This window comes from Penicillium cosmopolitanum, assembly GCF_028827165.1.
Source record: "Penicillium cosmopolitanum strain IBT 29677 chromosome Unknown utg000003l:1.0-3747932.0:1.0-3751027.0, whole genome shotgun sequence".
Lineage (NCBI taxonomy): Eukaryota > Fungi > Ascomycota > Eurotiomycetes > Eurotiales > Aspergillaceae > Penicillium > Penicillium cosmopolitanum.
Window position 1 is genome coordinate 2158554 of NW_026622673.1, and position 27141 is coordinate 2185694.

Consider the following 27141-nt stretch of genomic DNA (forward strand, 5'->3'; position numbering starts at 1 on the left):
AATGACTAATCTGATTCTGTGAAAGTTCCTTTTCAAAGTTGTTTAAGTGTACTCGTAGATCTCACGCTAAACCGGCACCGTCGGATACAAACAGTGGGTATAGTATGTACTCGAGTCGCAAAATCGAGGATCGATTGCAGGACTCCCCCTTGTTTCAACGGCCTCTAGTGTGGGGATCTGTTCTACCTTGCTTCTGGAAGGTGCTTGATTCCCGGTTTCTCCGCACCGGAGGTCCAAGAGCCCTAGCTAAACCCTACTGTTTAACTCGATTCGATGATATCTTCTCTAGCGGCCGAGTCGCGCATGAGGGGCCCCGGGGGGTCTTCGCCGGCCCGGTTGGGGTTGAGCCGGGCCGGGAACAAGCCGGGCCTGGGGTTGGTTCGTTCGTGCCCGATAGGCAAACCATACCTGTTAGAGAAGGCGGTGCGTGGGGGCGTGCATGAATTCTAAAACATGAAGGGTTATGTAAGCGATTTTCTGTGGCGCATCGAACAGCTAATTTCGATCTATATACGCGTTTTGTGCGCATTTTCTACAGAATTTCGACGCTAGAAAAAAAAATTGGATCAAATAGGATCTTTTGCCGTACTAGGAGACCCGGTGTAAGCTTGAATCAATCACTTATCTGGCGCTATCGTGATGTAGTTATGATTTTAGGTAATTTTTCTCCATTTTTCTCCATTTTTTCTCCATCGCCACGCGCCAAGACAAAAAAATATGGGTCGCTATGTCTTCATCTCCGGTCAACCTCCACGTCGCGCGACCTCCGGATTTCTTTCTTCTTGTCTATCTCGTCTGGACGCCTTTTGTATCCAATTCTCTCCAAAATAGGCCATAATGAGCGCTCACGAAGCCCCCCAATATGTCGCGGACGACATTGAGGTCTACAATGACTCTACCGATGCTGAAAAGCAGCACCAGAAAGATTCTTTCCCTGAAGAGGACCCCTTTGGAAATGAAGAATCCGGGGAAGTCAAGTATCGAGTCATGAAGTGGTGGTAGGTACTCGACTTTCGTCTTCCCCTGCATGGAATCATGTCACGAATAGCCTAACCTAACTCTTACATATTCAGGCAAGCTGGAATGCGTAAGAACCCATAATGTTCCGAGATTACGGCCATTGGAATCCCCCCTTCTAACAGAAAATGCAGTTATGGTCGCCGAAAACATTTCGCTTGGTATTCTATCTCTTCCGTCTGCTGTTGCCACTCTTGGAATTGTCCCGTAAGCGTCTCCTATGAGCTTGTCTTTACGAGACGATGGCTGATCATTCGCTAGTTCGTTCCTCATTCTCTTCGGTCTTTCTGGCATTTCATGGTATACCGGATATGTCATGGGCCAGTTCAAGCTGCGCTTCCCCCAGGTGCACAGTATGGGTGATGCCGGTGAACTCCTTCTGGGTCCCATCGGCCGAGAGGTTGCCTTCGTCGGCCAGCTGCTGTTCATTATCTTCTTGATGGCCAGCCATATCCTTACCTTCTCCGTGTTGTTCAACACCATTACCGACCACGGCACCTGCACTATCGTTTTTGGTGTCATTGGCTTGTTCTTTTGCTGTATTTGCGCATTGCCTCGCACCTCTGGAAAGGTATTCTATATGTCGATCGTGTCTGCTATCAGTATCCTGGTCGCCACCCTCGTTACCATGATCTCCATTGGAGTTACGGCCCCCGAGAATGTTCAAAACGATATCACCACCGAAGTCTCCTTTGTCGACGCCTTCCTTGCTGTCACCAATATCGTTTTCGCCTACATTGCCCATGTGTCTTTCTTCGGCATCATGTCTGAAATGGAGGATGCGCGCGAGTTCCCGAAGGCCCTCGCTATGTTGCAGGTTGTTGATACTACAATGTACATTGTGACGGCGATGGTTATCTACTGCTACGCAGGTCCCGATGTGAAGTCTCCGGCTCTGTCGTCAGCTGGCCCTGTCATGAAGAAGGTCGCTTACGGACTGGCTATTCCAACTGTATGTGTCTTTATTCTTGCTTTAATTTGTCTACAAAATTTCTCACTCTCTATAGGTTGTTGTTGCCGGTGTCGTCTTCGGTCACGTTGCCTGCAAGTACATTTATGTTCGTATCTTCCGTGGTGATCGCTCCCACCACATGCACCAAAACAGCCCTCTCGCACTCGGAACCTGGGTTGGTATCGCCCTGAGCACTTGGACCATTGCCTGGATCATCGCCGAGTCGATTCCCGTGTTCAACGACTTGCTCAGTTTAATCGTATGTCCCCCCACCACCCCTTGTGTTATCTGTCACTAATACCTCTGTACAGAGTGCCTTGTTCGGTAGTTGGTTTAGCTGTAAGTTCATATTCATCCCATTACAGAGAACCTAGGATGAAACAATGCTAATTCTCCATAGACGGACTTCCTGCCCTATTTTGGATTGTTATGAACAAGGGACAGTTGACCGCCAACTGGAAGAAGATCAGTCTCTTGATCGTCAACCTCATCATTCTGGGAATTGCCTGCGCTATCGTAAGTCATAGAGCCCTATTCTCTCCAAAAATTGAACGATTTGCTAACAATACTAGTGCGGTTTGGGACTTTACGTCTCGGGCAAGTCGATCAACGAAAGCTCGTCCAAAGCTACCTGGACTTGCGCCAACAACGCCACTTAGATGAGGTACTTTCGAGATTGAAAATTTCCTCGTCGCTACGTCTGAGACGATTATTTTGTATAGGTTTATGTTGGTACAATTATCAGGGTATGGGTTTTTTTTGGTTAGACTGCTATAGAATGGCTGCACATGACTGGGCGAGCTTAGTCATTGTATATAGATTTTGCTCATTTACATAGAAGCATCGCATTTTTGCATTGTTGTATATGATTATGATGTCTTCTCTTGACCTGGAAATTCAAAGTAAACCAACTGTATCTATTATCCTTTAACTTATCGCGGGTTGACAAAATCTTTCGGTGACCCATGTGGCTCTGGCGCTCCATAGCAATCGACCCGGTGTTTCTACTGTCTTCCCTAAATACAAGGCTCTACCACCCACTCGGTAAAACTATTCTACCTACCTACATTGTTTGGTCCCAACAATGCAGGGTGCTTATTATATAGCCGGGTAAAATACCAAGTAATATAATGTAGATCTCTAGTACTGGCTATCGAGACACTTGACATTTTAGCGCCAACTAGGTATTTCCGTTCCCGGGCCTACTAAAACCACTACTTACTACAGAATAGTATTTCTCGGCCCAAAGATTATAGGGAATAGAATAGTAATTTTGGGACGCTGCTGTCCTGCAGAAACACTGAATCGATTGCGGCTATCAAGCGCCGCAATGTGGCCTAATATGCATATGGCTTCATACCGGTTCTCTTCCGGTTCAGTCGGCCATAATAAAATCGCAACAAAACACAGCCCACGGCGACAAAGAATAGCAGCGCAGCATTTGTCCAGTGCCCCGTCGGATATCCTTTCTCCTTTTCATCCGCTTTATAAATCCAAACACCGACGATTTGCCCTGGAGCACCAAAGGAGATATTCAGCGCTATAGCGAGGCCAGCCGCACCGGTAGAGTGAAGGTTGGAAGAAAGCCAACCGAGGAGTGGGGGAATGCAGGCAAAAGCGCCACTTGATGCGACAATCAAGCAACCATACCGGTGCTGTGATATTCTTATTAGTAAAGCCAATCAACCTAGTTGAAAATGCTGATTTATCTCCACTTACAGCGTAAGCATCAGCTGGAAGTACGGCAGAGGCCAAGAAACCGATTGCACCTATTAGAGCGAATATAGTAGAGTGTAGTCCTCGTCTTCGGCCAAAAGTGTTAGTTCGTATAAGTAGCAAAATCCGTGTATCTAAAAATTTCATATCGAGACTCACGCATTAAAATAATCTGCCGACCACGCCACTGCGACCGTCACAACGTAGGCGGTCGCATACGGAGGAACTGTCATCAACTGAGCCCGCAAATTGGAAAATCCCAAACCAGCTGTGATTGATGGGGTAAAGAGTGAAAGACTGGAAAATGGCGTGGAAATTCCGAAGTAGATCTAGAAGAATATGAGCCAATGTTGCCACAGTGAGAAGTAGTTATCCGAAGCATACCAAATAGTGCGCATATAAACGCCAGTCAACTAGCGTCTTCTTTGCCTCGGCCCAAGTGAGTCCCCCGGACTCCCCATGGGATCCCTCAACAGAGAGTCGTTCGCAGGCCAGCTCCTTTTCTTCATCCGAGAGCCAACTGGCAGTCTCCGGGTAGTCTGGAAGGAGAAACCAGACCAAAAAGGCAGATGCACAGGATGGAGCTCCTTCTATATAGAAGAGGTATCTCCAGGCCGAGATCCCATTGACTCCGTTCATCTGGCCTACTCCATATGCAATCGCACCTCCAAAGGCTCCGGCTAGTGTGGCTGATGCAAGAATCAATGCGACCCGCAGAGACCTCTCCGATGTGCGATACCAGAACGTAAGATAGTAAACCAGTCCGGGAAATAGACCAGCTTCTAAAGCGCCCAGAAGAAATCGGACGACAGTGAGTTCCGCATAGTTATTGACACCACCTAAGCCGATTGTAAGGGCGCCCCAGGACAACATCAAGAACGCAATCCATCTCTGTTCATTAGTTAGCTAGGTCTTCAACGAGAGGAAGAACATAACGAACGCTGGGTCTGAGCTTCTTCAGCAGGTAGTTGGATGGAACCTCAAATATGGCATACGCAATCAAGAATACCATCAAGGCAATCCTGCAGCATCATTAGCACCAGCCGAGATCAACTTTGTACATTCGTGCGAGCGTACGTGTATTCAAAATTTGTGATTTTCGTCTCAGTCACCAAGTCATTACCTGTATCCGCATTGAGTGTTTTGGCATTTCCTTTTGTAGATATTAGCGGATGGACCCCAGTCGAGCAGCTAGTGTTCCATGAGAGCTCACCAATATTGGACCGATCCAAGTAACAAAGAAGATAGATGAACGCGGATAGAGGGACGACCCGTAAGTCTTGCTTCCACACCAAGGCCTTCTCACGGGCGAGATTTATAGACAGATCACTCTCATTGCAGGTCATCTGTTGGAAATCGAGTTAGCCCTCAATCACAACTATGCAAAATTGGTGGATAAGACGGTCATACCCCTTGCTCCTCCTTTGCGATGCCTGTTTCCACGTCCTCTGCCATCTCAACACGGTCTTTCAGCTGGTCCGCCATGGTGATATCGCGTGAGAAGAAACTGAAATCCGGGGTCCCCAGATCTGATCCGAGCGGAGCCACTTTATAACAACATGAGTTCTCGTTTTATAATGTGCGGTGAACGGAACCGCGCACCGATGACCTCCGCACAAGTCAGAGGCCATTATGCCAATAAGAACCGGCAAACGATTTGCCGACCCATATGTAGACAAAATTTCCACATATTGGATCCATCCAATCTCACCAGGCTAATTTAAAATAGGCCGATCGGTCAAGAATTGGATGTTTGTTGGACGTTTGTTGAGAGTGGAGACTCGGGGTAGGACGTCGGGGCCGATGGCCGACGCACCTCAACATCTGTGGGGAAGCTTCGATCAGGCCCCGATAATAATTCAAAAGGCTAGTGGATTTCTTTTGATGGAACCCTGTCCTTAATAACCTTTGTCGATTTCCTCAAGGTCAAAAACAACCAGGACGCGACAAATTGACAGGCATCATGCAGCAAAAACCGCTACGAGTGGGAAATGTTTCGGGCGCGACGGGCGACAGCCCGAATGCGATGTATCGCATGGCACAGGACGGAAATGTCGATGTCATTGTTGGAGACTGGTTATCCGAAATGAACATCGCTTGGAACGCGATTGCGAAGGCCCAAGATCCCTCCTTAGGCTATGAGCCGGGTTTCCTAATGCAACTCGGCGAATCGATTGATCTGATAATGGAGAGCAAGATCAAGGTTGTCACTAATGCCGGGGCACTGAACACAGAAGCATTGGCTAAAGAAGCCCGCGACATGTGTCTAGGCAAGGGATACCGAGACGCGAAGATTGCCGTTGTGCTTGGTGATGACATATCCGAGTTGGTTCAAGACCCCAAAACTCGTAGCAGCCTGGCTCATCTTGATCATCCGGATTGGATTTGTGAGGACTGGCCTCTTGACCCACATTGCGGTGTGGCCTATATTGGAGCATGGGGAATTGTTGAAGCCCTCAAGGCTGGCGCGGACATTGTGCTCTGTGGTCGTGTCACCGATGCATCCCCTGTGATTGGCGCCGCAGCCTGGTGGTATCAGTGGTCCAAAGAAGCATGGGATAATCTTGCGGGTGCTTTGGTTGCAGGCCGTAAGTCTTTACATGCTGGAAGCGAATGAAGTACTTTTTCTAACAATTCCTTCTCCAGATCTAATCGAGTGTGGTCCTTATGTCACCGGGGCCAATTTCTCTGGCTTCAAAGCGATTTTACCTAAATTGGTAGATCTTTCCTTCCCAATAGCAGAGATCGAAGCAGACGGTACCTGTATCATCACTAAGTGTCAGCAACATGCTGGTGCAGTGACAAAGCATAACACTATTGCCCAATTCCTCTACGAACTCCAAGGAGAACAATACCTCAACTCGGATGTTGTGGCGAATCTTCACAACGTTCAGATTGAAGAGATAGGCTCAGACCGCATACGAGTCTGCGGCATTGCTGGAAACCCACCACCGGATACAACTAAAGCAATCATTGCAGCACCTGGTGGCTACCAGGCCGAAGCAACCTTTTTCATGAATGGATTAGATGTCGCCGAAAAGGCAGAAATGATGCGCAACCAGCTATCCCATATCTTCCGCCATAACAATTTCAGCAAACTATCCATCGAGCTTTACGGCTCCCCATCCGCAGACCCAAAAAGCCAGCAAGAAGGCACCGTATCACTTCGTGTCTTTGCGCAAGCAAGGAAATTGGAAGATATCGCTGCTTCGAGATTCAAAATTCCCATTTATGCTTTGCGCATGCAGAGCTATCCAGGTATGGCGGTTCTAAGTCTACCCGAATACCTTTTCCGACTTTGAACAGTTAGCTAATAAATTTGTGGCCTTCTTGTATAGGCTATCATATGAATCTCGACTTCCGCACCATGGACCCAAAGCCGTTCATGGAAATCTTCCCGTGTCGATCAAGATGAATCTACTCAATCACCGGGCTATGTTGTTTCCAGACGGTCCTGAGATCCAAGTCGCGCCTCCATCTATAACTATGAAACAGCCAGTTCAACGACCCTCTTATGAGACTATGCATCCTGTCTCTTTGGAGTCCTTCGGCCCAACACAACTAGCACCATTAGGAAGCATTGTGCATGCACGATCTGGTGACAAGGCGAATAACTCCAATATCGGCTTTTTTGTACGACATGATGACGAATACCCATGGCTACAGAACTTTCTCACTGTTTCTCATTTGAAACTCTTGTTTGGAGACGACTGGTCGGATAATACGGAAGATGGGGAAGAGAGAAGGGTGGAGCGCTGTGAGTTTCCCAAGATTTTGGCAGTGCATTTCCGAGTTCTGGACTTTCTGGATGGCGGTATCGCCAGTTCGAGCAGAATTGATGGACTTGGAAAGGGCATTGGAGAATTTCTTCGCAGTCGGCTAGTCCCGATTCCCTTGAGGTTTCTTGAAAGAGGTCGCATTTGAGAATTCCTGCTGCTATGGCCTTTGTTTTCAACATCATGATATCATGTTTTAGTTTAGATTATAGAGTTTTTATTCATTCTCCCCACAAATGTACTGCATCCAAGGCCATACCTCCGATTTCATGTAGCCAGTCTTGAGAGAGTTGTTGAATCGGCCCATCCCCTCCGTGTGCATCATGGAAATGCTGCAAATCTTCAAAACAATCTCGAAGCACTGAATCAACACCTATTACGGAAGGAGAAGAATCTTGCATGGGGGCTATATGAACGCTGGGGTCAAACACAGAAAGTTGTGACTCTGCGTGGGACGTGGCCAGTGTATCTGATGCCAGATTTTGCTGAACAGCCGGTATTAGCGGACCAGCCGATTGTGACTTGGTAAAAAATGAAATGACATCGGCAAGAACAGCGTCACCGAGACGGTCAAACACTTTATGACAATGACGCGGTGTAGCCCAGCGCTCTGATACCGCTACCAGTACAATCGAGCAAGACCGGCAAGTATTGACCACTTCAAGAATCGTTGGGTCAATTGCAAGTGTAGCGGCAGAATTAGAGGCGTCTGTGGTTGCACGGCGTGCGCGGAAATGGCGGCTCACGGCATAAATGTAAGACAGACCGGCCATGAAAACTGCATGCAGAGTGATCCAGGTATAGTTTATGCGTTGGGATGTATGCAACATTGCATACCGAGAGATTGCTTCCTTCGAGGCGTCGAATATAGGCTGAAGTACGACAGGCGCGCGAGTGGGGATGTTGGATAGCGCCGGTGAGGGTCGATAAAGCATAAGCAGCGTGTTGTAGTATAGCAGCTCATACCACTCGGGTGACAGATAACTAGATTGACGCGTTTTCTGGGTATCTGCGATGAGAGACAAAGTTGCTGTCTCGCTCCTCCAATTCTCTAACTCCTGAGTCAACGCCAAGCGTGTTGCTCCAGTAGATGTCTCGTCCTGAGTCTGCCCACGGGAGCTATGAAGTGAGACCATGACTTTGCCGCTAAGTATCCGATATCGAGTCAGATGATTGAATATTGCTGTTGAGGATGGGGTTCCATCATGTCTTTCCACATCTATGTCATTCGATTCGTCAAGATTCGGGTCTGGAAGGGTGGTATCTACATCTTCAAGATGGATAGCTAGTGGCCGGCCCAAGGTAATACTGACAACCCTACAGTATGTGTCAGCAAGTCAATAGAAAATCGAGGTCTGATTTCGTACCTATCCATATCAACAACAGACCAAAAGCATCGTCGACGAATCTCACTCTCGGTAAGAAACTCGTTGTTGCTAGTGGCATGAGGCATTGTTGAGGCACGGTAAGTCTGGTTACGGTGCAGTCCCAATTCAAAACACATTCGAGCAGCAATTCCAACCATATGCCACAGGCTCGCCGAGGTTTCCTCTGCCGAACTGGTCATTCTATATTGACATAGAAGGAGTACCGCTTGGAGGGCTTTAATATCAGTGCACTGCAAGACCTCGTTCACCCGAGCCATGGCGCGAGCCTGGAAGTTCTCGCTCTCAGGCAAAGACTGCCACTCGCATTTATGAGCACTAGCCATTGCTATTGCAAGTATCATGTAGAAAATGAATGCCATTCCAGCATCTCTTTCCAGGACAGAGCCATCGGCGTAAATGCGGTCAAGGTTTGCGAGTACGAGGTGGCGGTTTAGGAACGGAAAACAGAGATGATCATGACTGAGATACGCTTCGTGTAAATGTCGAGCTACTCTCTCCGGTGGTAAGGTCTCCTGTGCGAGCGATAGTGAGGAGGTGGGCTGTGGGGCCGTAACAGATCGCAAAGACGTCCGGTGGACGGACTGTCCCTGCTGAACGGGTGGATGCAACGAAGCAACTCCTTGAACAAGATCCGCAAATATAACCCCACTAGCAACTCCCAGATACTGGCCATCGCCACCAGCCTGTCGGGAGAGAAATGATACCTCGTCGGCGACCTCACTGCGGTCGAATGGGAACGGAGCCGCGTCGGGGCTCTGCGGTGGTGCTTGAGAATCTTGGCCTTGCTCATGACTAGATTCACTCCGCTGAGATGTCTGGTGTGAAACCAGCTGCGATGATAACGCCCGATTCTTCGCCTCCATTTGTCGCAAGCGTCTTTCAAGCCGGTCAAAGACTTCTCGGCGGACAGTCGGTTCCCGAGTCCGGTCCACGTAGTGGCATGGCGCGCGCGCTCTCTGACATTGGCCGCACGTAGGAATGGATTTGTCGCATTTTGACTTGCGACGGTAACAGCGATCACAAGCCTGCATTATGAGGCTATGTATACCGCCCTCCCCAACCCTTCGATGGCGACGTGAAATCGTGGAGAAAGTGCGGAGAAGCTGGGGTTGCCACGTTTCGGCGGTCGGCGCCGATGCCCGAGGGTCGTTTGGGCTGCTTAAACGGCTACAAGCTAATAGGTGAACGGCCTTTTTCTTCTTGAAAGGTTTCCTAAATCACTTGGACAATATTCTTGAAAATACATAGCTCATGAGCTAACTTTAATAAGCCACTCTCAATCGCTATTTTCCGAGTCGATGTCCTTGTGACGCGAAGCTGAAAATAGGAGTACGCATCCAATAACTCTCGTTTCGACATTCTCATACTCTTTGCAGAGAGCCTGGCGAATTTCATATTCTCCGTCATCCCGGTTTCCAAAGATCCCTTTGGAATTATAGAAATTCATAAGACGAGTCCCAAACCACTTATGTTGAACACCCTTCCCCAAAATAGTGGATCCATACAAAACTCCTTTCTGCGCCAAATGAGGCTTCAAACTCGTGAAAAGTTTCATTTTCTCTTCCAAGGGACCGGGAAGACAATGGAGAAGAAAGAATAGTGAGATCGAATCATAGACACCTTCCAGGGGAAGTGTTTGGGTCACATCGGCTTCGATGGTCACAGTCGACGGTCTGCCAAGCCGTTGCTTTGCCGCGTTAAGTGAATTTGTGTTTAGATCCAGTAATGTCACTGCGGTTTCTTCTGGAATATTGCCATGCTCGAGATAATAACCCGATCCGGGTCCAATATCGAGATGTCTTTTGCCGATGAATTGCTTGAAGAATGGCAATTGGATGCTCTTTGTCGGGCAGCGCCAAGCAAATGAATTTGAGATTTTGAGGACCCATAGATCGTAGAGTGATAGTATGAATGGTGAATAAATTGCTGCTCCAGCCTCTCCGGTCTGCCCAGTAGAAATTTCTACTTGCGTGGCCATGCTTTCTCTCGGGATCGGGCTATAGAAGTGGTCGGAGGTAGGATGAGATTTCCACCACTGAGAAATGAGGGGTAGTTCTACAGGGTTCTTTGCTTTCATTTATTACAGATTTTGCTAAATTCTTCAGTCAGATTGACTCCACCGAAACATGAGTAGGTTTACTGATAATTGCTAGCACGGTAGGCCAAGATCACCTTTTGGTGTTGAGAATTGGTTTCGTGAAGCGGCCTAGCCTAAAGGGGAGAGTGCACTGAAAATTGCGACCCGAAACATCCGGGCCCGCCAAGTAGATAAACCCTATTGGAAAAGTGTATTCTAATGTTTATCAAATGATGGCGAGATTGGCAAAGGCAATTGCCAATCTGGTTGCAAACTTTTGTGACTAATTGTTGCAACGCCGTACCTTCGTCTATACTGGATTATCTTGGTCTTGGAACACAGACATATTAATGTCATCAAGCGATCCCCACCAGTGTGACCACATTCCTTGTTCATGGGCATACGTGCTGACTTCAGTGAGAAGATTGTTGAGTGGCATATCCAGATCCAACGAATCCGTACCGGCATTTGTCGCGGGAGTAGGAACTGGAACGGCCTCTCGCTCCGCGCCCTCTATTTCCTGAAGATGTTGGTCAGATCGGTCAACAACCCGGAATTCATGAATCGACTGATGCAGAACGTCAAAGTCAGCCCGTGATTTCCCTTGGTATCGGGATCTATCAGACGTGGCTCGCTGGTACAAAAGCGATGCGTTCTTAATGGTTGCTAGCTATTCGATTGAGAACTATTTGTTAGTCACGCTTGCTAGAAAGGATGGGTTGGAGATATCACGATTTAACTTACCCAACTATCTCCGAGCGTCCACACCTGTCGAAAGTTTTCAAGATAAGCCATGCAGTAAGCCAGATTGCGCTCTGCATTCTGACTGCGGCCCAGGTTCATTTGTGGAAATCGGAAAACGTAAAGATTCATGTATGCCGCCGAAAATGCACAGAATCCAACAAAAGGAGATATAATCTCGGCACCACATTCAGAAGCCTCGTGCAGAAGGCAGGCAATATTTTCTGCGGCTCCGAACAACTCAAATGCACTTGCTTCCCACCATCCTTCCGGTGACTCTCCCTCTAGTGTTGGAGGATCGATTGGTCCTCTGGGGGCCGTCAGTCCAGTTGGCATGAACGGGAAATATTCTCGGTGGAGCATTAATGTACTAAAGTACACCTGGTTAATGTCTGCTAAGGAGGAGCCGAGGAAAAGGCTATGCACGTACCATATTGAATAAAGCAGATTAAGATAAGTAAAAGATTCCCCGTAGCCTAATGTCGTGTGGGCCAGCACACTATTATCAGGATAGTAAAGCCTGTGGTGCTGATTGGCCCGCCATGTTTGAAGGTGATGTCTTGTTTTTGACCAGGGTGATTCAGAAGCCCAAGGGCAATTCTGTGGAGCGCACATTCCCGGCGCGCGACGTCCATCATTATAGATAAAAGTCATGACTTGTGCCCAGATATCAAATCCAGAGACGAGAACTTCGAAGGACTGCGTGATGTCAAACAGAGCGGTCTGCTCGCGTTGTGGTGTTGAAAGATTATTTTCATTGCCATTCATTTGCGAAACAAGATCAGGTCCGAATGCAAACTCGACGGCACTCAGAGGCCGAAACACTTTGAGCTTTTCCATCTCCGACCATGGAAGCATAGGAGGGTTGTATGTTCCCGAACTGACCATGCGATCCAGGATAAAGCAGGCCCAAGTGGTTCTATTCTCGATCGCGAAGGAAACAGCTTCACGCTGGTTTGGAGTCGAATCCAATGGATAAGGTGCGATTCGTGAACTGTTTAATGCTTGCATGATTCTTGTGGCGATACCTACTGCCGATTAGCTCGCTGTTGACTTAGAGCTTGGTTCGATTTCCTACTTACCACAGTATATCCAGGCCCGATGAAACTCTCGAGTACCCCACTCGTATACAGTCATTATAAGCAGCGCCTGCGCTACCTCGAGTCTGGGAGCCTCAAAGGAGCTCCGAGACAATCTGTCTCGGGCATACTCCGCATAGCGCTCTTTTGGTAAGAGAGAGCTTTCCCAAGGAAACGTGATGAGCAAGGGATGGGATCGGGTGATTGCCAATAAGGCAGCCAGTAGAGTCTTGATTTCCTTTGTATCTTGCGATTGGTGCTTCTTGGCGAAAGAGGGAAGGTGAAGAATGGCCAGCTCGGGGTATTTGTTCACGAAAACGTTTAATGATTTCAAGACAAGGTCAGTTGATAACCCCGTCAAGTGTCCGTCTGTATGTGAGAGATCCCCATCGTCGCGAGCAAACTTTTGATTGCTTGGTTGCAGATCCTGGGCTACTCTTGCAGGTGAGGTCGCTGTACTTGACGGCACAGGGCTTTCATTTTCGTGTTCGTTGACGGAACGTCGACCTGGGGTATCAAGTCTATCGCGACGAATGGATTTTCGTGGGGTCTTGTTTGGCGGTCTGCTAAGTTCACAGCCTGGTATTCTTGATTTTCGGCACTTTTGGCATGGTGCCGTGCCTTCATTAATGCATTTGATTTTTGACTTCCTATAGCTCAAATGTCAGCCCATAATCTAATGTGACGAGTGATGTCATTTGACCAGGGGGTATTGTCCCACCTGCAGAATTCACACGAGAGGCTTGATCGCATGCCGAATAAGCTGTGGCCCGTGGTCAGCGATGAGTCTAACTGGATGGCAAGAATGTTTCTCGGATCTCGTCGGGTTTGCCGGATTTCACCGTTCCCGATGCTGCTGAGTCATCCAGTTTCGGCTTTGAAGACGCCGACTTCGGCTTTGGCTTTGGCTTTCTTACAACTCACTCCAGGCACTGGTGGATATTTGATATTTCTTCTCTTTGTCCATATTGGTGTAGAAAGAATAAATACCTCACTTGACGTCCTCCCTTTTGACAAGCAACTCGAGACTAAAATGACAGAATAATAAGCAGTTTTTTAACTCTCGATGCAGTCAGTGTATGGGCACTCGAAAACAATATTCCAATATATGACAATTTGAAATTGAATTTCTGAGTATTCTAGATTTTCAACATACTCTTACCTTCCTCAATCGTGTAGTGGCTGATGTTGATGTTGATGTGGATATTGATTTATCTTGAAAGGGGCGGCCCGCCAAGACTTGAGGCTCAACCACTCACTCTCCTCCCCTGAATGGACGACAACAGTTTACCAATCACCACTTAATACTATCCACTCCTCGTTTCTCATTCCAGACCATCACCGCTTAGGGTCTCCGGGAATTCCGGATCAGTAAAAGCATATGCTGATATCCAATGGATCGTCTCCCCAGTGAGATCCTACTTGCGATCGCAACCAATCTTGACGCCTCATGGGATATCAACGCGCTAGCTCAAGCAAACCATCGTTTCTTCAATACTCTAAACAACCATCTTTATCGACACGATGCACTCTTCAATGGCATGAATTCCCTTTGTTGGGCGGCGCAGCGCGGAGTCGTCGCAACGGCCCAATTCTCAATAAACGCTAGCCGGGGAATCGATGATGATGATTGCGAGCCACTATTCAATCTCAATTACGCCCTGTACGAAGCCGTCATGAACCGGCATATCGACGTCATCTCCTGCATTATTAAGGTGGAAGGCGCGGATCCGAACATCCGGAGTGATTTCCGCCCATTGCCCGCTATGTGTATAGCGGCCCGGGAAGGCTATACGGAGATTATCAAAGTCCTGTTATTGGCCAAAGATACGCATCCGAACCCCAAGGACTCCTTTACGCCATCACCTCTGTCCCTAGCAGCTTACCGAGGCTTTGTCGATATTGTCGAGCTGTTACTAGATGTAACGGGGATAGACGCCGACTGTCGTGACTCGAACAACCGCACACCCCTCTTCTATGCTGTCTTATCAGACTCACCTTCACCTGAAGTAGTATCGTGCTTCCTTGGTCGCAGCGACCTTACCATCGATGTGAATGTTGAGGACAGGTCAGGGGATAGGCACACCCGAAACACGGGCAGGACGCCGCTCATTGTCGCGTCACAGTTCAAATCCGCTGCTATTGCCAATCTCCTCCTAGATGTACCGGGGATTGATGTCAATCACTCCGACCAGTCAGGGAAGACCGCGTTGCATTTTGCAGCTGAGCTTGGCAGAGAGGATATTGTGCGCGCTTTATTACAGCACCACGCTGATCCCGACCCAAAGGATAATGAGAACGAGACTCCCCTCTTTCTAGCGGCGAAGAATGGATCAGTGCCAGTTGTCAAGATGCTCCAGGAAGCCGGCGCCGATCCCAATCACATTTGCGATAATAGAGCACATGCACTAGGTGCAGCCCGGACGGAGGGCCATGGAGAAGTTGCGCAGGTTCTTCGCGACTTTGGTCGACTTGATTTGAACTCTCTCGGTCCAGTTCCTCGGAATTGGAATGCTTCCCGTGGCAAGATGTGGATTGAAAGAGCCCAAAAGAATTCTGACGACCTTCCATGAGCATCGAGTTTGCTTTTTTTTCTTTCTTTTAACGATTAGGACTCCGCAAGCATCCAGGCGGTAAAATTATGATGAACCAACTTGTATTATCTCCTCGTTTAGCACTTTTCCAATAATCATGAAAGCCAAAAGGAAAACTACATAGAACAGCACAGATTCGCATTTAGTCACCTATCATACTACTAACTTGCCGGCGCGTGGCTAGTCTACGGTTCGTATTCAAGTGAGTGCCGCCCGGGTGAGAAAAGGGTAGGTGCGCAATTAACACGGTGAGAAGCCAGGTGATAATTAGTCCTCACTACGCAAAAACCGCACTGACCCCTTGCAGCTGAAAAAGAGTATAATATTATTGGGTCAACTGTTTTCATCCGAAACGTTCGGCCTCTTGGCATCTACGCACAGCCACTTGGTGGGACGTGGGGATTCAATGGAGCCAAAAATGGTGTTTAAACTAGCTTCTTAGGTGCACTCTTGGCATAATGGACTCATACTAGGAAGATGGAAGGTAAAGTAAAAATATTGACAATCATTTCATCTTTCGCCAGAAACTGAAGATGGCTATCGAGAAGCTAGAGCGCAACAGGAATCTCTTCGAGAAAAGATTACTTGCAGACTTGAAAATAATCCAAACCACACGGGCTGTTGGTGCAGACCAAGGAAGGCTAATGCACAGATCGCCATACTTGACGGCCACATGTAATATCTGAATGATGTACCTGGGAAACTGGAAACGATTGTCCAGAGCCCAAATATAAACGAGTCGAATGCAACTGAAAGATGCCAAGGCCACTAGAGGGCGTTTGCGATAGCGGTGTATGCAGCCTTGGGGTTGTAGTTACTGTCGAAAAGCAGAGGACTGGAACTGGCCCTCCACGAATCCTAAACATCATCCGGTGTTATTATACAGTATATTCTAGACAAAATTGGCACTTGGCACTTACAGGGTCAGCCACTCCCCAAACTGTGATTCCGACACACTTTGGCTGGTTCAAGCAGGCGTTGACAACCTGTTGATTGTGGAATTAGTAAGAAGTCATCATGTCAGTAGTTAAGTTGCGGGGGGTAGAAGGTGGGGAGCTCACGTTCACGTAGTCGGTAGAGCTTGCGCCAGCAATATCAAGCTCGGTGATGGCAACTTCCTTCGTTCCCGCGCCTGCTAGAGCATTGAGAGCTGTAAGAGGCCGTAAGTCACTACTCAATTGAAAAAAGGGAGGACGGTACTTATCCTGAAACTGCAGCACCGCCACCGGCGCCTAAGTGGGTTTGCGAGCCTTTGACGAGTAAGTAATCATGTTCGGTGAGCTACTATGGTAGGTGTCTTACCAATTCCATCAATTGGGATACCGGCAGCAATCCACTTCTTGACATGGCTGACCATACCCTGCACTTTAGAATAGGAGGCAGAATCCAGGCTGTACAATATCAGAATTAGACATGAAAAACAAATAATAATGGGAAAGGGAATGGGTATGGGTTGAGACTCACTTGTAGTCGTTGATGTAGAGCTTGGCATTTGGATCAACAGCGCGAGCTGTTTCAAAAGCGATCCGTACAAAGTCCTCTCCCAGAACATTGTAGAATACACTGTTGCGCAGGAACCGTCCTCGTTGAAGATTTCGTTCACAACATCCTGAAATCGATTAGTAACATAGTTGTATAGAAAAGAATATAACTTACCCAGGCATAGATCTTGCCCTTATAGCGGTTCATGACTGTTGTAATGTGGTTCTTCATGACATTGGTCAGGGTGGTCTTGTCTGAAATGGAAGACACCCATCCTGGGAGCTGAGAGTGCCACACTTGACGAGTTTAGTATTTTCTATTGTGAGAGTTTTGCGCTCTTAGGCTCCGAGAACTTACCTAGAGTATGGCCACGGACCAACTTCCCATTGGACTGAGCAAAGTTGACCTAGATTTTGTAAGCAACTGGCAAAGAAGTGGTTGCCTTGTTAAAGGCCAGCTGCGTACATACCAGATAGTCCGACCCTGAAAAGGAGAACTGCCCTTGGTTCGCTATTTTGCAAATAAGCTTTTGATACGCAAGTATCTCATAGAAATTTGTCCTCACGCTCAGTAGCATCCCACTTCATACTGTTCTCGGGGGTCAATTGACCGAAGTCGGCTTTGATGATTGCCGGGGTCTTTGCGTTCTTGTTGAAAGTGTACTGTTCACCAATAGTTCCAAAATATTTCTTTCCGTGCGTCTTGAACTTAGCATCAATGCTCACAGATGCCTGTCGAGAATCAAGAGGCCCGGAAAGCGCTTGGCCAGCGAAAAGGATAGCCAGTGCAACGGCCTTGATTTGAACCATATTGAGGAATGTTTTAGGATCAGATGAATAATGGAAATGAGGGTATAGAATGATACCATCTAAGGAGCATGAAGGCAATACTTATACAACATGACAGTCAAAATTGCTTGAGGCAAAATAGTTCATAGCTCAACCAACTACTAGCCGAACGGACATCCTTCCCGATTGAGAACGGATGTTGCATCATCTACGAAGACCCTGTTTCAAGGATGGAGAACGTATGTGTCTAGCCAATTCAGCCCCTTATTAAAAGAACCCGGGAAAAATAGTACTCGTTCTTTTTTTCAGCCTAAATGACCGCATATAAGGTTTTGGGCTGGATACTAACAAACATCCAGGCCCATTCAAGTTTCATGTAAGCCCAGAGCAAGGCCATAGCTCCAGCATATGCCAATCAAATGATATCAATTTTAGCATGTGTTCAAGGAGAACCTTACGATGCGGTCTGCAGAAGCTAAGCAAGGGTCCAAGTGTGGAGGCACTGGCGATCACCGATACGCTAAGGGTCCAAATTAAGCTACTCCAGCCTCGCTACAACATACTACTACACTTTCCTCGGCTAAATTTCCCGAGGTATCCCCGAAAATAATTTGTTCCAACTTTCTTCAAGTAGCGTCAAGTCTAGCTAGGCATGATCCCGACTGAAAAGATAATAGCCATCAAGCAGAAATTTTTCTGAGACACAAGTGTGTTTTATAATGAAACATTCCTATAATGACAACTACCAGAACAAGTTTAATCTGTCTAGAGTCACCATCTAGATTCACAATTCCTTTGATTTTACCCAGCCTCGCGGGCCGTTCCGCCGTTCCACGAATCTCTGTCACAAGACGGTGCTTTACTTCAAATACAAGGATGGAATGGCTAAAATGGTGCGGGGTTTATGTCGGAATCTATACCTAGAAAGGTGACCAATGATTGTTTCTGCCTAATTTAGTTTACCCAGTCAGCACTTCGAAACCTTGGGACGATTTCATTGAGAGAAGGAAACGTATCAAAAGCCATACTTTTAATTTAAACTTTGCGGAGTTTATCCAGGAAGAGGAAAAATTAGGATAATTTATTTTCTCGCGTAAAAGTTTCGCTGCGAAACTTAGAAACTATTTAATCCAGAGGTCTTACTCGGGGTATTTATACAAGCTTTGCTCCTTTGCTAAATACTTCCGGGCTTCAAGTTCGCTTTCCTCATTCATTTTTTCAAAACAATCGATAATCGGAATCTCAACAAAAATGAAACTCCTCGGCGCGAAATTTGGCCTGGTGACTAGCATCGCCTTGCTCACATCAGTGCCGGTTGTCGTCGCTGACTGTGCTCTTCCATCAACTTATAGTTGGACATCAACTGGCGCTCTTGCAAATCCTAAGTCCGGGTGGACGGCAATCAAGGACTTGACCAACGTGGTTTTCAACAACAAACATCTGGTCTACGCATCAACCACCGACACAAGTGGGAACTATGGCTCGATGAACTTCGGTACCTTTTCGGATTGGTCTGGCATGGCATCTGCAAGCCAAAACAAAATGAGCTTTTCAGCCGTCGCGCCTACCTTGTTCTATTTCCAGCCAAAGAACATCTGGGTTTCTAGCCTATCAATGGGGCTCCAGCACTTTTACCTACCGAACGTCAAGTGATCCTACCAATGCCAATGGATGGTCATCGGAGCAAGCCCTTTTTTCAGGAAAAATCTCTGGTTCAAGCACCGGCGCTATTGATCAGACTCTCATTGGTGACTCTACCAATATGTACCTCTTCTTTGCGGGAGACAACGGCAAGATCTACCGTTCTAGCATGTCTATTCAAAGTTTCCCTGGAAACTTTGGAACATCGTCAGAGGTAGTGCTGAGTGATTCTCAGAACAATTTGTTTGAGGCAGTCCAAGTGTACACCGTCAAAGGTCAAAACAAATATTTGATGATTGTCGAAGCAATTGGATCACAAGGGCGGTATTTCCGTTCATTTACTGCGAATAGTCTTGGTGGTTCGTGGACGGCTCAAGCAACAAGCGAGAGCAATCCCTTCGCTGGGAAAGCCAACAGCGGCGCAACCTGGACCAACGATATCAGTCACGGTGATTTGGTCCGCTCCAATCCTGATCAAACCATGACAATCGACCCATGCAACCTCCAGTTCCTCTATCAGGGACGAAATCCAAGCTCTGGTGGAAACTACAATACCCTACCTTGGATGCCGGCTGTGCTCACCTTGAAGAACTAGATGAGATTTGGTATTGAGAGAGGAGAACGAAGCTGTGCGGACGAGATTGTGACAGTTGTGAGAAGATGAATATGTAAATTCTAAACTTTATGGAGAGAAACTCATTTTAAAGAGATGTGTGGCGGTGGAAGAATAGTTATGGAATGCTCAAGTATGGTTTCATCAATATTTGCTAGTTAACTTGGATGTAAGCTGGCTCACAGTCACCAATCAATGCAGCTCACTTTTCCATTACTAGTATTGATTGACAGATGCCGCTGTGGGCTTGGTGTCAACATTTTTTTCGTATATACTCCTTTCAAGTTGACATGAAAACTTTTACTGGAGCTCTCGCACAAAAATACAATTCACCAGGTCATATTTATGAATCATCAACAGTACCCACACTATCAAATACTATTTACTATTCAAGCAGCCATGAAAAACTCCCAAGTCGCATCCGGAGCAAGATTGTTACCAACGCCAAGGGGTGCAGCGTCATGTCCTCCATCATAGGCAATAAACGAAACTGGCTTGGAGCATCCTTCAAAGTCCGTTCGAACAAAACCGTTGCTCCCGGACTCAGGTTTACCGATATCTTTTGGCTGGCAACCGTTATTCCCAACAAACTTATTCGCCAGACCCACGCCCCGTCAAAGGGCAGCACTGGGTCGTTGATCCCATGAATACCCAAATAAGGAATAGGATCATTGCCACCATCACACCCGCTGATCACCCCACCGCTCAGCACACTCACTGCCTTGAACTCCTTCGCCCGCGAACAAGCAAGCGCATAGCTCATTCCCCCGCCCCAACTGAATCCCGTCGCGAAGCGAGAACTGGAGTCCACGCAGAGGTCATCCTCAACTTGCTTGATGATGGCGTCTATGAAGGATACATCTTCGCCGTTGGTGTTGGCCCAGCCGGCGTTCCTGCCATTGGGGGCTACCAGGATTGCGCTGCCTTGTGCTCTGCTTTCGAGACCGTACCAAGGTTGAACACTCTGACCGTCGATGACAGAGTTCATGTTTCCGCCTCGCCAATGGAGGCCGAAAATGAGTTGATGTGGTTTGTTGGGGTCGTAGTTGTCGGGGACCTTGAGGATGTACTGGCGGTCATTGATATTGTTGACTCCATTGGTGAGGGTCGGTTGTTTGCCGCAGCCCGAGGATGTGGCGGCGTCAACTGAGGCTAGAAAGCTCAGGGCTAGGAGAGAAGGAAGGAAGATCATTTTCAATCGACAAAGAGACAAGATTACAGATAATGGAACTCTTGTCAAATAAAACTTTGGATTTTGGCTCAATCTTCGAGGTTCCAAGCTTGTTCGTGAGTGGGAAGGTAAGAGAGTAACTTGAAAATTCACAGCTATTGGTATGTACTCGTATTTATACCCTCAGCTCTTAACGTTGGATGACTCCCGAGGTCGGATTAAGATGACAATATGTTCACCGAAACTCCCTTCCTCAACCAGAACGGTGCTCTGCCTGATACACTTTCGGTAGGAGGCCCCTATTTCCCCGAGTATCATGCGAGGCCTTTACTTGATGTAACGACAGCTCTGCCTAGACCCTAGCCGGGTAAATGCGCTGCAGCGACCAGGAATATCTTGGTACCTTACCGGGGAGGAAAGAGCTGCCAAGGCACAGAGTTGTTGACCCTGTTTCTTCAGTCCCCGCAGTTTAGCAAGATTTTATGTAACTATTACTCCTGGATCACATTCCCATACCGCTTGGTGTATTTACAAAGGATCGGCGCAGGTTTTGCCATGAACCTGGTCAAATTCTGGATAAATAGCTATAGGTCGCTTCAAAACGCCCCATGATTTCCACATGAGCGTCACAAATGCGCAGTACTCCCAAGTAGGCTATTATGTCAACTGTCAAAGGGGTAAAGTTCTGCGAAGTCCAAACAGCCATAGGATTTTTATAAGCCCTCAAAATTCTATAATAAACCTAGTATGACATTCGGACTTTTTTCGGAAGAAGTAATGTGGTAACACGTAGAAGACAGCCCCTGGGTCGTTTCCACAGAGCATAGTTAACACACTAGCACTTTTAATTCAACACGTCCATCAAATTCCCATCCTTGAGACCAGCTCGTGCACATATCCCGCTTCCTGACGTAGTACTTCATTTGACTCAATCTGTAACAGACCCTGAAAATCGAAGGATTCAATTAATTTCGCCAAGACCCTCGACTCTCGATCTACCAATCATAAAGCCTCCAGTCATGGAACAAGGGATTTAGCTTTGACATGCCAAGGCTTTACCGGCAAGTAGGGCCATTGTTTTTGCCGAGAAGTTTGTTTAGGTATACTAGTCCATGTCCTTGACATCGATCATGTCCCTATTTATTAATTTATAGAAAATGGTGTAGATTGATTCAGGAAAGGGCTGAGATTAAATTGGAGTGCGGAGTGCCAAGGATGGAATTAAAAAAAAAAAAAAAAAAAAACATAAAAACGAAACATACAACAGATATTGTATGTCGGTGGTCATCTAGCACCCATAAATCTGTCCTAGATGGCTCGCCGCCCTAGCGGGGCGCCTCTTCAGCCCTTCACCTGAAGGGCCGGAACTGGTATATAAAGGTTGCCTTTGTAAATTCTGGCAGGGAAAGATTTAACGAGGTGCTAGAGCGCAGACGAGGGATAAAATGAAGGTCTTCGCTTTTCTTTACCGGGCTATCTTTACCTAGCCGCTGCTATTGATCTCTTAATTAGTCAACTTTTTGCTACTCTCTACCATAAGGAACAAAAAGAGTAAGTATCTCTTAATTAATTTAACAGTATTGATAATAAGAAGATAGCCTATATAGTACTGCTATAGACAGAAAGAGACTAGAAGGAGGCCTTGAATCTATTTGATATATAAGGTATCTGTTCCTTAGCGGCTCTGTTTCTAGTTAACGATCTAGTTTTATTAAGTTATACTCTATATCTTAAAATCTACTGAACCCTTAAATAAGTAAAGGATTCTTGCTCTAGATAGTCCTAAATAAATATAGTTATATTAAAGAGAAGCCTACTTTAGAGATACTGTAGAGGTTCTGTAAGTTACTTTCATTAAAGACAACACCGATTTTCCCTTCTCAAATTCTAGTTGTACACTCAGCATAGAAACAAAAGCATTTTCATTAGCATATTGAGTGCAAGCACATAAGTCTCTGAAATACTAGTACAACTAATTAATGTTTTAATTACTTTTAAAGTACCCTCTAATTTATAATATAATTTACCTGCCGCACCTCCAACCTCACTAACTCAACTATAAGTTCCCTGCGACGGCTTTAATCGATTAAATTGAGAAGATTGATTTTCCAAACATCCCTTAATATACGATAATACTCACATTTTAAAAGATTCGATATATTGATATCTCGAGTTAACACACGCAGTGAAGCGGCACGGTCGCTCAAAATTATCACGACGATTCCAAAGTCTCATATGTTCTTCAAAATTCTGGCTGGTGTAGAGTCGGATAGTAAAGATTCGCCGATGTTTGCTAGATTAGATCAGCAGTACTACTAAGTACTTGAAATACTTAGTTTTACTTTACCTTTACAAGTAACAGGATGTTGCTGAAATCCAGCATTCAGTATGTGATTTTGAAAATGCCGTGAACGTATACCAGTCCTCCGAGAAGCTCTTTACACACCGTCTCTGTCGGCTTCGCTAGGAGAAAAAAACGTCTGCCACATAACGAAGACTAATTATCAAGTGCTTATACTCGTAGACCAAATGAGCCTCGCGTTCTGATTGGAGGTAGTTCTTAAAGGAGACGAAATTTCTGTGGCCGGCAGGCCGGGTTTTACCAACTGATCCCATCTTGAGGCCGACTACGCTTGATAAGTCAGATGTTTAACTTTACTTAGACTGCTTACCTGCCCTCAATGCGTCTCTCGGCTGGCTAATTGCGGTGTGATGAGTAATGACCGCAGAGACGCCTTATAATCAGCCAAAGGCACCAGGGCTGAAGGAGTGCGCTACGAAAGCGCTCGCCCGCACCAGCGAACGAGACAACTCCAAGAATTATGTGCAAACCTGGATATCAAACTGCATGAGGTACTTGCATCTTACTGGCAAATGATTTGTGACTAAGTAGCGGTAGAATCAACCAGTGACCTGTAGTGGGGTGTTTTTCCTATAATGCGGTAAGGCAGGCAGTATATCACATATATCTAAACAGCCTTATTGTTTTGCTAGTAGACGTATTTCCACCTGAATCAAGGGCTTGTAATTAAATCAAAGGAAAAGAAAAAGGTATTCTTTACGTACGGAGTAAATGGTGATCCCAAGGGACAGTACAGGGTCGTGCTTCTCCAAAGTGGAGCAACGAACAGCCTAGGATCAATCAGACATGTTACTAATGATGCCCAACCCGTGAATGTGATTCCAGAGTCTTTCTGAGGAACCCATCCTCTACTCACATACTATAGCAAGATATACAAAAAAGCCCAAAAGCCAGGTCTGTCCGCTGAAAAGGTGAAGACGCGCTACTGGTGGGAATACTTCGGATGTCGTGCTTTAGTAGTTTACAAAAACCGTCCCGACGGCGGAAGCTCTGAATTGGAGAATCTCAAGTCAGATGTTGGATATTTGCTAAATACACATTGAGTAGAGCAAATCATGCAGATTATAGAAATTGGGCCAGCTGACCGCAAACGTTGACGCTCTCGTAGTTGAGGCCGAAACCCTTGGTCTCAGGAATGATACGGAAGTAGAAATTGGCCTGGTGATCGGTCTTGACCAGTCCGATGTAATCAGACATCTTCATGCTGTTTGCGTCAGTCGCCGTTTTACCCTCGAGCGAGATAATTGTCTTAGGGACCCCTGCTCTAAATGCCTCAACGGCTAAAAACGAATACACGATAATACAACTATAAACCCGCACGGTAATCGACCGGAGGATTTGATGGATTGTAGTCAAACGTAAAAATTTGTTGATTCTTCTGCCTTATGTATAGACTATCGCAGATCTGTAGATCACTCTGTATCTAGCCAAGATATTGAGGTCCACTCGAGTGGGAGCCGAATGATACACTAATGTAGTTAAGTACCTCCGCTCTTCAGTTAGGTGCTCTTTAGCGGCGTTATTTGCCAGTGGCCAGAAGCTGGCTATCACATGCCGCATCCTGAGAATCCGAGGCAGGCCCTGCAAGGATCCTGATAGCAGCTCGCGTAATGAAGGGTCCCACAGAACCAATTTTTTTGCGTAGACTTTTGACTAGTCTGCGATGAAATGACAGAAAGAATTTACTCGAAAGCATGCATTTAGGTGAGAGAAATTGACTTAGTACTAAACGGCCCCAGTTCTAATTTGGCAAATCCTAATTGAACCGCCCAAAAAAAGATAATATTCGAGGCAACCTATATCTGGGCTAAAGACAGAGTGATCCGCCGATCTGCGATAGTCTATAAGTAAGGCAGACGAATCAACAGATCTTTACGTTTGACTATAATCCATTAATTCCTACGGTCGAGTACCGTGCTGATTTATAGTTGTATTATCGTATATTCGCGTCTAGCCGTCAAGTCAATTAGAGCAGGGGTCCCGCAGACAATTATTTCGCCCAGGGGTAAAACTCGGTATCCCAGGCCTTGTTGGTTCCTATGGCTCCAGCGGAGCTCTTGGCGTCTCTACGACCCCCGCCAAGCACTCTCCCATTTCAAGGTATCTGGAAACCAACTCGGTGAATGGACTTTTCATTCTAAAAAGTACTACTATGGGGCGGACTTTCATACTCTCGGAGGGAGCTTAGCACTAGATAACGCCATTCAGTCCCTTGTACTTCTATTTGTGGCTAGGTTACGAATGCGAGGCTCCATCGGAGGAGACCGTCTGCAGTAGCAAGGCTTGGCAAAATTTAAGTAGGACCGATTACTAACTATTCCGTACTAGTATCAAGCTTCGGCGACGCCGAGCATATCCGAGACATTTAAGATTGACAAGCCGAAATCTTAATCGATTGCAGGCCAGCCCTCTAGATTTTGTGGGGCGTAAAAGTCAATTATTTCAGGCTACAGAGTATGCTCATTACTACTCCGTACCTACGGAGTACTCCAGGGCTTACTACTCGAAACATATGTTGGTAACTTGAATGTCTCTGTTTCATACATAGTATTCATCAACAACGCCGGGGACATTCAAAACAGGCTGTGTATATCGCCTCACCCTGGAGAGGCTTATGAAAAGTCAGTCCGGGCGATTTGTTACTTTTGCCATCTCCTTTATACCCCAGAGATCCGAGATATCTCCCAGGCCACTGGGCTCATTCTCGTCACTTTGAACACTTGGCTCTCCGCAAGTTTTGGTCCCTAGCTATCTATTCTATTGAACCAACCGTCCGATCCGCTGTTTGGCAGCCTAATTCTCTTACCGTTCAAAATGGCAAATGGAGGCCCCCAAGACCCGAAGTCAACATATGCTCGCAGCCCTGACGTGGATCCTATTTTACAAAATCGACTTGTTGGAATCGCAGACGCCTATCCTGGCAATCCCATTGTCAAATGGCTTGTCGTACCATTTGCTCGACACCCTTTCAAGTGAGATATACCTTTTCAGCGTCTGAACGAGCACCAAGCTAACTAAATTAGATCTACTCTAGCGGTCATGGTATTGCTATTTGGCCCGCTTATTACATGCAGCTTTGGCAATAATGGTGAAAAGGTTTGTGACGGAAGATTTCTAACAATGTTATCTTATGGGTCACTTGTTTTTATGATATTAATCTGTTATATGGGTTACCTTCGCAGGAGGCTCGCGAAGGAGGGGCGGTCGGGGCAGGTGGCTTAAACTCGCAACAGCTTTACAGCAATTCTAGAATTTCTCTACCTGAAATTATACGGATGACCTATACAATCGTCCCTGTGGAAACTCTTTGTGGCTTAGTCGCTTCAGTCATGTAAACCGGCCCAACCTAACTTCCTCTGTTTGATCCCGGAGAAGCAGCTTTCTGGTCATCTAATCTCACAATTTCTTATTCTCTCTCCTCTCAGTGATGAACCTGGAACGCAACCAGGTGTTGAGCTTCTAAATATGCATGATTATCAGAATCGCCCGACCTGTGGCAAGGACCAAACAACTTTGTTGTGAAAAAAACTATTCTTGGAGTTGTTATAAATATGAAGTTCCCAGTCATCACGTGAGCCCAACAAAGAATCTCGCTCCCAACCGAGCCGAGATCGATGACTTTTGGAACATATCATAACGTCAAGACTGCAGATGAGCCTCGACTATAAGCTATGGAGTCTATGTAAACAAGGGGGTATTACACCTGGGATATCTGGCCATCTTTACTTCCGAAACAAACACTTA

The 27141-nt window shown here is 46.6% G+C and overlaps 10 protein-coding genes across 10 annotated transcripts; 5 read left to right on the plus strand and 5 right to left on the minus strand.

The window, feature by feature from the left end:
- Positions 1–837: 837 nt before the first annotated feature.
- N7509_000852 (uncharacterized protein) lies at positions 838–2628 on the plus strand (the record flags this gene model as incomplete). Its single annotated transcript, XM_056625489.1, has 8 exons — positions 838–998; positions 1074–1087; positions 1152–1224; positions 1279–1969; positions 2025–2228; positions 2281–2308; positions 2370–2485; positions 2542–2628. 8 exons carry the CDS (start codon positions 838–840, stop codon positions 2626–2628), a joined length of 1374 nt encoding a protein of 457 aa, XP_056494071.1.
- A 678-nt stretch (positions 2629–3306) lies between these two features.
- On the minus strand, positions 3307–5170 carry N7509_000853 (uncharacterized protein; the record flags this gene model as incomplete). Its single annotated transcript, XM_056625490.1, has 8 exons — positions 3307–3624; positions 3689–3773; positions 3845–4014; positions 4070–4576; positions 4626–4707; positions 4763–4838; positions 4899–5031; positions 5096–5170. 8 exons carry the CDS (start codon positions 5168–5170, stop codon positions 3307–3309), a joined length of 1446 nt encoding a protein of 481 aa, XP_056494072.1.
- Positions 5171–5648: 478 nt separating this feature from the next.
- Positions 5649–7609, plus strand: N7509_000854 (acyclic terpene utilization AtuA family protein; the record flags this gene model as incomplete). Its single annotated transcript, XM_056625491.1, has 4 exons — positions 5649–6273; positions 6332–6943; positions 7024–7086; positions 7134–7609. The coding sequence occupies 4 exons, from the start codon at positions 5649–5651 to the stop codon at positions 7607–7609; spliced, it is 1776 nt and encodes a 591-aa protein (XP_056494073.1).
- A 112-nt stretch (positions 7610–7721) lies between these two features.
- On the minus strand, positions 7722–9712 carry N7509_000855 (fungal specific transcription factor domain-containing protein; the record flags this gene model as incomplete). Its single annotated transcript, XM_056625492.1, has 2 exons — positions 7722–8778; positions 8829–9712. Coding segments are annotated over 2 exons (1941 nt in total), but the record flags the coding sequence as incomplete, so codon positions are not given.
- A 1524-nt stretch (positions 9713–11236) lies between these two features.
- Positions 11237–13713, minus strand: N7509_000856 (fungal specific transcription factor domain-containing protein; the record flags this gene model as incomplete). The annotated part of the gene is made up of 4 exons (XM_056625493.1): positions 11237–11596; positions 11671–12695; positions 12750–13309; positions 13664–13713. The coding sequence occupies 4 exons, from the start codon at positions 13711–13713 to the stop codon at positions 11237–11239; spliced, it is 1995 nt and encodes a 664-aa protein (XP_056494075.1).
- Positions 13714–14140: 427 nt separating this feature from the next.
- N7509_000857 (ankyrin repeat domain-containing protein) lies at positions 14141–15319 on the plus strand (the record flags this gene model as incomplete). Its single annotated transcript, XM_056625494.1, has 1 exon — positions 14141–15319. The coding sequence occupies one exon, from the start codon at positions 14141–14143 to the stop codon at positions 15317–15319; it is 1179 nt and encodes a 392-aa protein (XP_056494076.1).
- A 789-nt stretch (positions 15320–16108) lies between these two features.
- N7509_000858 (endo-1,4-beta-xylanase) lies at positions 16109–17688 on the minus strand (the record flags this gene model as incomplete). The annotated part of the gene is made up of 10 exons (XM_056625495.1): positions 16109–16198; positions 16261–16326; positions 16402–16490; positions 16561–16590; positions 16643–16731; positions 16801–16949; positions 16997–17118; positions 17180–17228; positions 17292–17332; positions 17388–17688. Coding segments are annotated over 10 exons (1026 nt in total), but the record flags the coding sequence as incomplete, so codon positions are not given.
- A 1173-nt stretch (positions 17689–18861) lies between these two features.
- Positions 18862–19846, plus strand: N7509_000859 (glycosyl hydrolase family 62-domain-containing protein; the record flags this gene model as incomplete). The annotated part of the gene is made up of 2 exons (XM_056625496.1): positions 18862–19105; positions 19218–19846. The coding sequence occupies 2 exons, from the start codon at positions 18862–18864 to the stop codon at positions 19844–19846; spliced, it is 873 nt and encodes a 290-aa protein (XP_056494078.1).
- Positions 19847–20253: 407 nt separating this feature from the next.
- N7509_000860 (CE1 family esterase) lies at positions 20254–21056 on the minus strand (the record flags this gene model as incomplete). Its single annotated transcript, XM_056625497.1, has 2 exons — positions 20254–20423; positions 20456–21056. The coding sequence occupies 2 exons, from the start codon at positions 21054–21056 to the stop codon at positions 20254–20256; spliced, it is 771 nt and encodes a 256-aa protein (XP_056494079.1).
- Positions 21057–26211: 5155 nt separating this feature from the next.
- N7509_000861 (uncharacterized protein) lies at positions 26212–26483 on the plus strand (the record flags this gene model as incomplete). The annotated part of the gene is made up of 2 exons (XM_056625498.1): positions 26212–26369; positions 26432–26483. The coding sequence occupies 2 exons, from the start codon at positions 26212–26214 to the stop codon at positions 26481–26483; spliced, it is 210 nt and encodes a 69-aa protein (XP_056494080.1).
- Between the last annotated feature and the right edge of the window lie 658 nt (positions 26484–27141).